This window comes from Pecten maximus, chromosome 2, assembly GCF_902652985.1.
Source record: "Pecten maximus chromosome 2, xPecMax1.1, whole genome shotgun sequence".
Taxonomy (NCBI): Eukaryota; Metazoa; Mollusca; class Bivalvia; order Pectinida; family Pectinidae; genus Pecten; species Pecten maximus.
The window spans coordinates 5,624,094-5,634,538 of NC_047016.1; the positions used below are offsets into that span (position 1 = coordinate 5,624,094).

Here is a 10,445-nt window from a genome sequence, read left to right on the forward strand (position 1 = left end):
GTAAACGTGGTAGTATAATCAAATCCACACCAAAATAACGGTCAAGACATAATGTGATTAATGAACGTTTTATTTTCAATGCAATCCTTCTTTTTTTTATATAACAAAGACATGCAAGCCAATTCACTGACAACATGTTTCAACATACAAAGACAACGTGGCATATCTGTCTTTTTCTCAAGAACACAAATACGACGGAAAGAACATCCATTGAGATAAGTATCGATACTATAAACATACAAGAAATAACAGTGCAGAGAAAACAATATGTTTGTTAAGACAAAATATTCGCAACAATAACTAACAGGATTAGAATACAACACAATGCGATATGAGATACATAGAAAGAATATTCCCTATATATTTGTCTCATAATGTTGAAACATATTCAGTTGGAACAGAAAGGTTTTTGAAAATAAACGATTTATCTTTATATCCTGTAGTTATCAAGATAATTAGTTAGAATCATGATGAATATTAATACATATTTTCACCCCAGTAACGAATTATTTACAATAACACCATGACAGTACATGTAGTTATGATATCATCATATACAAATGTACCATTAATGGATCCCAGGAAGGAGCGCTGTATGACGCTCTTAAACACTGCAGGTGTAGCGGACTTTGGCTACTCGCGAAATTGATAATATGTCAGAAAGATGTGTCAGGTCGACATGTAGACCCAGCATAGGTAGCGGCCTACGTAGTCCATTATACATCTCTGTCAACGACTTACATGTTAGATAATATTTGATATCTGGGTAGTTATAGCGGAGCAACATGGCAACACCCTAGGAAAGAAATTATAGCTACACATAATTGTCGAATATTGATACGGGCATTTCTTAGAAATCATAAATATTCCTCATAGCTTTTGACAATTCACGTCTGTTTTTGCGGACTACATTTCAAACATTCATGTTCCGGTTCTCGTTTTTAACTACTTCGTTTTCGTAAGATATTCGGTTGTCACTTTACCATATATGTCAAATTAGCCTGAGGTCAGTATTAAACTGACATGATGGACTTGTTTGGCAATCCTCTTACTTAACATAATGTATAATAAACTAAATTTCTAACCGATTTACTTAAATGATACATTTAAAAGGTAAAAAAGATATGAATACTTATTGTTCATCAACTAAGAACCCCCCCCCCCCCCCCCCTTTTTTTTAAACGTATCATAATTATCATATTAAGAAATAACATGACTAACAAATATCTTTTAATTGAAAGTAGCAAGAGTTTTAGCACTTAACATGTTTTATCACGATACATTATTTTTATCACAAAATTTCCTTGTGATAGCAATACGAAATATGCAAATGTATATATGAAGAATGTTGATTCGAATGCACGAAAAACATTCACAGCAAATAAAAACCGAGCCGGGATCCAGTATTTCGTATCTTTGGTCATAATTGATTTAAATTTGTAGCACTCTATCTTAGACTTTCTTTGAATTATAACAATGAGAATTTTTATAATTCAAGTCATATTTAATTGGGCCCTACTATCTACAGGAAAATAATGTAAAAAAAATCAACATACATATTCACTTCTATAGCTATCATACCGAGTTGAGATTTCCCATATATCGTTGAGGCGCCGTTTTACTATTCATTAATTATCTTTTAATATTAAATCATCTTTTCCTGGTATTTTTTCTTGTCCTGTCCTTATTCGACGTAATTAGGTTGTCAAAGCAACTATATTATTCACAAACATCTTTAACATTGTTATATCCAATGATCGAAGTTAAATAAATATCTCACATGTTCTTTTATTTCTTCACATACAAAAATGTACACATTATAAAAATATTTTATTTTGCACTTATATTATTGTATTAATTCTACAAAAATTTGAGCGTACATGCGGTATAAGTAGAGTTTAAAACGGTTACGTATAATATCAATCATATTGTGAGAGTTGTATTTGGTCAGTTCTATCGCCTGATTCAAGTTGATGTCTTTTCGTACTACAAGGTAATAATGGAGAGGCGAGCAGTTTAACCCGTTCCCGGAAAGATTTGTACATAAAGGAATAAACAAAGACATTGGTAAAACTGTTGCTGTTGGCTAGCCACATAGTCGTGAACTTGACAGATGGCGGGATAGTGTCGATATCAAACAAACTTATGCTAACCACCTCGGAGACGTACGGCCCCCAAACAATGAAGTAGATTGTAGAGGTAACTATGAGTAACTTAACAGCCTTGATATCGTTAGTACGGGCTGCAGAATAGTTCTGGCTCTGTCTGCTATTGCGTCGGGTTACTGAAATGACCTTGCGCATCACGCTCACGTTTGTAAATATTAAAATGGTTCCAGACAGGACAGGTATATATATTGCTGTCACCACACAAAACCACTTGTATTCCCAGTACAATCCACATATCATTTCCTCCTGGCTAAATTGGTAATATAGAAATGAATCTTTCGTTGGTAATGGTAGAAAGAATGTTGTTAAAGCAACGATCCACAAGCAGGACACAATAATATAAGTCCGTTTGACGGTTAATAACGATCTATATCTTAGTGGTTTTTTGATGGCCAAATATCGGTCAATACTGACCAAGGATAAACTCCAGATAGATATAGTAACCGACGTTCCATGTATTATCCCAGCAATCTGACACCACACTGGTCCGTAAGGCCATCCGCCAATGGCAACGACGACTGAACAAGGAAAACAGGACACCAATCCTACCAACAGGTCGCTACAACTCATGTTTAGAAAGCATATACGGGTTATCCTTGGAAGCTGTTTGGTACTGGAAACAACATATATGTTCAAAATGTTTGTCATTATAATCATGATTGATATAGAAGCAACAAAGAAGACTTTTACATATCTAGTAGGGTCGTCATTGAAGGTGTAGTCCTTGTGAACAGTAATGCTGTACTTTGATAGAGAAACATTCCATTGGGTTGTTGTGACATCAGATATATCGGCCATTGGAAGCATATGTTGATTGCTTTTGTCTTTGTTCATTCCCAGACGACCGAAGGCGTGTCTGTAGAAACATTAATGATATATACATATGATATAATTATGTTTTACATTAAATTGTTTGCAGTTATATCAACGAAAATGATGTAAGACTTTCCAAGTTATAGAGAACAAAACAACCAATTGAAAATAGACGTTTGAAATGTCCCTGTTTCAGCCACTGGCACTTTAATTATGAAATTACCAAGAAACATATACGGCCTGATACATAATTTTTTTTAGAGATAATGATGATGTTTTGGTAAGTCTTATTGCGTTTTTGTTCAAAATAATAGGTCATAATTATTTAAAAGTAAAACAAATCAAATTAAAAAAACAAATTACTGCGAAATTCACCCAATTTCAGAAAGACTACCCAAGAACAAGTTTGAGCTGAAGAACCCTACTTTTTATTAAGTGTTACATAATACCCTAAACTCTTTTCTTAGATCATAGAATTTGAACGATACTCCAGTTTACCAATACTGAAGTCTATGGAAAACAATTGGCTGGATGGCCCCTTAATTGGATTTCCTTATTTATTTTACACACCTTACAAATGTTCTTCTTAACAAGAAAATGTGTATGCGCGACATATCTTTTGTTTTATGTGTATTCATTAAATACTAATTGATGCAGTTTATTTAAAAGAAAACTGCAGTGATGTTTTGAAATTATTTGAGAGTGGCACGTTTATTAAATATTAATTTTGTTTGTGTCCCCCTTTTCACTGATTTGTATATTGATATAAGTTTTGATAACGTCTTATACAGTCTTATACCTGTCAGGTGACCGTCTGTTATCTTACAAAACATTTGCAGTTGGTGCAAAGCTGACATAAGAGATGGCAACTTTCTATTCTCAACTTAATAGTTGAATAGCCCTGATTCCGGCAGTTTGAAATTTCAATCACAGTCTGTGACTGGTCAGTTTTAAAAGGAATGCGCTATTGTAAAATTATTGTTTTACTCCAGAAATGTAACGCTACATAGGTTTTTAAATCATAACGATTGAACTGGGTAATTGATTGGTTAATTACACCAATAACCGGGCCGTTTAGCCCAGTGCTTTTGGCTATCGGTCGATTTATCGACCTAGCAATTCTTTACCGTGTTCAATCCGTTATGCTATCAGAAAAGGTCAATCCAGTATCATTGTCAAACATGATCGATTCTCAGGATAATGATAAATGCCGTATCTGACCATTACCTATACTGTAAAACAGACCACCCGTTTGACCATTTGTAGATCTCGGTATCACTAGAAAGAAACCACATATAACAATTCAGAAATACACTGAAACTTCGTCTAGTCGAAGTGAAGCATGATTTGAAATAATACGTTGAAAACCATTGTTCATATACATTCCGAGGTAACATAAGTAAATGGAAACAATACATGCTACTTACCTTCTCTGTAGCCAGCTATATTGTTATTTATTGAGACACATGTATGTCTGCACACTGTTCGCTTGAGTCAACCAATAACGATTCCGCTTGAACGCCGTCTAGCGGCGTGATCCGATAACTACTTCCATTCTCATTAACTTGCTTACGATATGAAGATTATAGCAACAATGAAACAGTGCTTGTTACTTTTAAGACTACCATCATAATAGCATTAGTACAGTTTCTCAATAAGCACACTCTCAATCAAACTGATATTTGCACACTTGATGCAACCAATGAGTCCAATTCTTTGATGGAATGTTTGTAACCTTGTTGAAATACTTTATGACAAGTGTTGATAACACATCACTCGAAAAGTCCACTTATGTAACACATGACATCTAGATCATAATAGATTTACTTCATGGCTGATGAATCAAGATCAAGTTCACCATTACTATTTCTTTTAGAAAATCCTTTGTCAACATCCCCTGAGATTTCCATCAAAACCAATTATAAGGAACCATGGTATATGGTATATCAGAGAAGTTTAAATTTGAAGGTTGTTGTGTCTAGGTCAAGGTCACAGTTATTATTTAATAATAGTGTTCTAATATAGTTGATCAAGTTCGCTAATATACCTCCAAGCCCAATGAGAGTTAGCGTGTGAGACACGCCCTAGATCACCGACATTATAACGCATAATCGAGCCACTGCGATGTAAACTAATAACAGTATAAACGACTAAGCTAGACCAGAACGACAGATTTATTGTAGAAGAGGGAACTTAAGAGTCTTCTTACACTACACAATAATCTCGTTTGGTATATCTCTCTCCCTTAGGCCACTATTGGTGTATACCTTAACAACTGAACATGGCAGACATTAGATTCTTAGTAAATATGCATGAGAACACATATTTTGTTCCTCCTGCCAGGTAAAGTGGTTATCAAAAAACAAAAACAAAAACAACCAAAAACAAACAAAACCAAAACACAAAACAGCATAGAGCAAAGGCAATGCTGGAGTCTAGTACACCAGCATTGTGACAAAATTAAGACTAGATTCTAGTACACCAGCATTTGGGCGAAGGTAATGCTGGAGTCTAGTACACCAGCTTAGTGACAGAGGTAAGACCGGTGCTCTAGTACACAAACATTGAGACAAAGAGAAGAATTGAGTGTAAGTGGTAGCTTAAAAACTATGAAATCCTCTTTTATCTCACCACCTCATTGCAATGTTACCAGAATTTTGGTGACTAAAATGTCACCCTTTTAACAGTCATTGCTTATATTTGCATTATATTTTGTTTTCATAATCTGAACAAGACATGCCTTCCAAGTGAATTCATGCAAAATCTCAGATGTAAACTCGATTACCTCCCAGAATGGCCGAGTGTAAGTTTAAGCTAATTATTTTACATAAAATGTTGATTTATTGTAAAATTTGAAATCATTTAACATTTATATATTTGCTTGGGAAAACATTTTTGATGGTTCATTAACATATCTCATTTAGAGGTGGTGCGCTGCAAGGTTTCAAATACGACACGGCAATAGGCTTTACATCGTTAAAATATGTAATGAGTTGTCTCTGTAGCTACGGAGCAAAATAGTTTTCATCTCTTAAAGTTTGTTATAAGAAACTACAAATAAGAATCATGGATGGTCCTCTTTTAACCATAAGACATTCATTTATACTTAACTATCAATTATCTAGTTGTATCCAGTTGTAAAAGAGGCGAGACAAAAAGGAAATGCAATCGTGGTAAGGGACGATTGATCATAAACTCTGACCTCTCTAAACATAGACTAAATGAATGGTGAACACTAACCAAATGTAAACACATTAACATTTTAGTTTTTAATGTTTGTGGAATTCTAAGAAGAACCCAATACCCAGACTTTTGGGAGTTAATGGATACATTTGATATTTTATGTTTGACTGAAACAAAAACTGATGATGTATGTTTTCTTGACATCCTTAATAATGTAATGAAGAATCGTTCCGAATGTAAGCAGGTAAGATCAAGAGGGAAACTCTTTTAGACGGGGGTTGAAAATGTTATTAACCCTGTAGCAAGTGGTATTAGATTTACCAGTTGGTTTAAACATGATTACGCTGCATGTGACCATGGTTATAGGTTGCGTATCATTATTGTTTTTTAAAACTCATGAGGACTCTAATTTGTGTATTGGAGACCGATACTATGAAGTTGAAAACGAATATTTGAATTTATTGGGCAGCAAATGTACATATGTACATTTGTCTGTCTAGTTGGGGATTGAAATGCCAGCAAAATAGGTTGTCTGACTTAATTGATATCAGTAAAATAGATTAAATACATTAACTGACTAATGATATACTTCAAGATAATTTTTTTCACCAATATTAATATGATAAAACCAAGTGTAGTAGTAGAAAAGATGCACAGAAAAATAACTTTGGGAATCGTCTATTTGATTTATGTATGAAATGTCCGAAATAGCAGTGACGAAAATATCAAGAAGTTTACATGCAAATCCTCAAGTGAAATTGATTATGTTATATGCTCATCACGTCTGTTTTAATAAATTTCCGATGTAGAAGTTTGAGATTGTAGTTCATTATATTCGGATGTTCAATGTCCACTGTACCAACCATTCATGCTAACTTACACACTGATGACCATTTAGATGTACTCAATGTAGTAACATACCGTAGTGAGGTACCATTAAATGCTGCGAAGTACTTCCTGGGTACACAGGAAATCAACCTTAACAGTGATTTTAAATTCAAAGAAATGGCAAAAACCTGGTGTAATAGAAGGTGTAGTTATCTGTACAGACGTCATAGAAATGGCAAAAACCTGGTGTAATATAGGGTGTAGTATGGCCAAAACAAGTATTGTCGTCATGATTATCTGTACAAACGTCATAGAAACGATTATTTTAAGTAAATATAAAATGTCTGCAAAATCTTACCAAAAAATCTGAACAAATGTATATTCCTACAGGCAACAAATGAAGTCCAAATTCAATTACACACAACGTATATGAAAAGATATAATGTTAGGGATTATTGACAACTACTTGACAACTGTATGACCTCAATATTTGCGGTTGTCAAGGATCTGTTGAAGTGTCCAAACAAGCCACCAGCTGCGTCAGGATGTCGGGCAATTACAGATTATACGTTCGAATATTAATCTGCTATGTGTAGCCTGTCAAGTACATAATAGTATGAGAGGAGAAGTATTTGGTTTAAGGTGGCGTTGCATATTGATTGGATTCCAGCTAACTTTCCGTGTAGTTACATGTTACACATATACAGCCACTCTGTTGAACTCTACCCGGTTTGTTTCATGTACAAAATAGTATGAGAGAATTCGACACAGAATTGGTTGATAACAGTCAAAGTTTTAAAATACGTTCTTTTTATATTCTGCTCTGTTATTTGTTTGAAGGCGTAGTTGTATCAATCTTGATGTGAAATTCATAAAAAAAAAAAAAAAAAAAATTACCGAAAACTCGTTACTGCAAACAGACAAAAAAAATGTAGAATTACGAGACAAGATGAATATCATATTCCCAAAAAAAAGTTTCTGTTTAGATAGGGAAATACTAAATCGAGGTCAGCATACTTTTTATTTTTACTTACATGCGACACCTACACATTACACATATGAGACTGACAATCTTGATAGCATAGACAATATAAGGACTCTACTGGACTCGGGACACATGTCAACAGTGTCGACAAAAGCACTCATGGCCCATGACGACGGTGTCCCAAAAACACTGCTGGCACATGACAACGTTGTCCAAGAAACACTTTGGGCACATGACAACGTTGTCCAAGAAACACTACGGGCAATGGTGTCGGCAACACACTCAGGGCACATGACAACGGTGTCGGCAACACACTCAGGGCACATGACAACGGTGTCGGCAACACACTCAGGGCACATGACAACGGTGTCGGCAACACACTCAGGGCACATGACAAGGGTGTCGAAAAAACACACAGGGCACATGACAACGGTGTCGACAAAACACTCAGGGCACATGACAACGGTGTCGACAAAACACTCAGGGCACATGACAACGGTGTCGACAAAACACTCAGGGCACATGACAACGGTGTCGACAAAACACTCAGGGCACATGACAACGGTGTCGACAAAACACTCAGGGCACATGACAACGGTGTCGGCAGAACACTCAGGGCACATGACAACGGTGTCGATTTTAAAAAAAAAATCAAAACCATCTTATGTTATAGCATGAAATAGAGCTGAGACAGATATACTTTTATCACCTTCAATTGTGGAATAGTTCTTGGATTACTGTTGAATAGTTTGTAAATATTCCACAGTAAATTCCAATCATTTTACGTTGGATTTGTGTGCCATATTTACTTTTAAAAAATAACATCATTAGAGCAGATAAGCTAAAAATATGCCGTGCCTTACACGAGCCTCAAATAAATATCAGTTTTTTTTTCATTACATGAAAAAAAACAATAACTAATATTGACTTCAAGTTCAAGTCATTCGTACGCACCATACTGTGACTTCCGCTCCCAAGACATCAGACGGCAAGTATAGACTGAATAATCGTGTTCCGACCTTGTCATATATGTTGACATCAAGAATCTAATGAACGATGCTTATGCTGACAAAACAAGGAAGTCAACGAAGACAGCCTTTGATATTGTCCTGCGATGTATGGAGGAGAAACGTAGCCAATCTTACTCCGGAGCTTATTCCAATGAAAGTAGCTCGTCAAAATTCTTCAAAAGTCAAATATGATTTTGTAATCTGATATGGTAAACAATATGACGGATATACACAAGCATCGCCGACATCTATTCTTAGTAATCATGATATTGGTGTTTCTCTGGGAGATAAATCCACATTCATTGCATACAGGCATGCATTCCAAAGACTCTTCAAAGCAAGGGTCGCTTGCTTGACACTAGGCACGATATGAAACAACAGAGTACAGGGGATAGAAACTACAACCAAAATGTCATTCTAATTTTTAAAAGGCTATACTTAATTATAATATAAGTAGGTCTACTTCTAAAGGGTTCAATTTTTTTCCATCAATGCACAGTGTATTAAAATTGGAAAAATTACATTTTTATGTACATGTATTTTTGTATAGTTTTTCTCGTGGAAAACATTCTATGTTTAAAGAAAAATTTTTCAGTCTTTCGCCAGGTAGTTCAAGAGAATATGCGTCTTCTGTTTCACCAAAGACACCCGACATACCAAACTAAGCCAAATCCGGTTCAAGTCATATTCTCAAAACGAGACCTAGATTTAATCAATCAATTCGGCTCTGGATATAACAATTACCAAAAGACGCTATTACAACAAACAACAAAGTACATAATTCATATATTTATTTGATAGAAAATGGGAGTATCTTTACCGTCTAGAAATATAATGAAAACATAAAAATACGATGTAATCTAATGATACTTCACTATAAAAGGCAAATCAAATCTGGAAGACAAAATATCGTGTTTGAAATTAAGAACGATTTCCACAATCATTTCAATACAGCAGACCATATTATAAGAGCAAATAGATAGATAATACTTTAGTTCATTCATTCAAATCGATATTATAAGGCAACAATGTTCACAACATTTATCGTTTGCTAAAGGAAGTGCATTATGTGTTATATTACTGTGTATTGAATAAAATTATTAAATAAGTTATCAAGTGAATCGATGTGATAAATATATACAGATAATTGAAGGAAAGAAAGAAATTAATCTACTGATAGATAAAAAGTCTATATAATGGAATGCATGAAAAATATCTATACTTCATTACAATTAGTTTATTCTAATATAATTTATTCTATATAACGAATTATATATAACGATATAACAATCCATTGAATACATGCTTGGAGCATGCACATGTATATGACAATTATTGAATAGAAAAAAATGTTCCAGACAGGATTAGATGTCACATGTAAAAAACAAAATCAAAAACAATCTCCGTTTTAGATCTAAGCAGGCATAGGTAATACTTATCTTCAAGAAAAAAGATCCT

General features: G+C 34.5%; 1 protein-coding gene across 1 annotated transcript; it reads right to left on the reverse strand.

Annotated features, from left to right (window-relative positions):
- On the reverse strand, window positions 1–4,515 carry LOC117315079 (neuropeptide FF receptor 2-like). Its single transcript, XM_033869223.1, has 2 exons — window positions 4,409–4,515; window positions 1–3,024 (listed from the first exon to the last, which is right to left on the reverse strand). Exon 2 carries the CDS (start codon window positions 3,000–3,002, stop codon window positions 1,920–1,922), a length of 1,083 nt encoding a protein of 360 aa, XP_033725114.1. The 5' UTR covers window positions 3,003–3,024; window positions 4,409–4,515; the 3' UTR covers window positions 1–1,919.
- Between the last annotated feature and the right edge of the window lie 5,930 nt (window positions 4,516–10,445).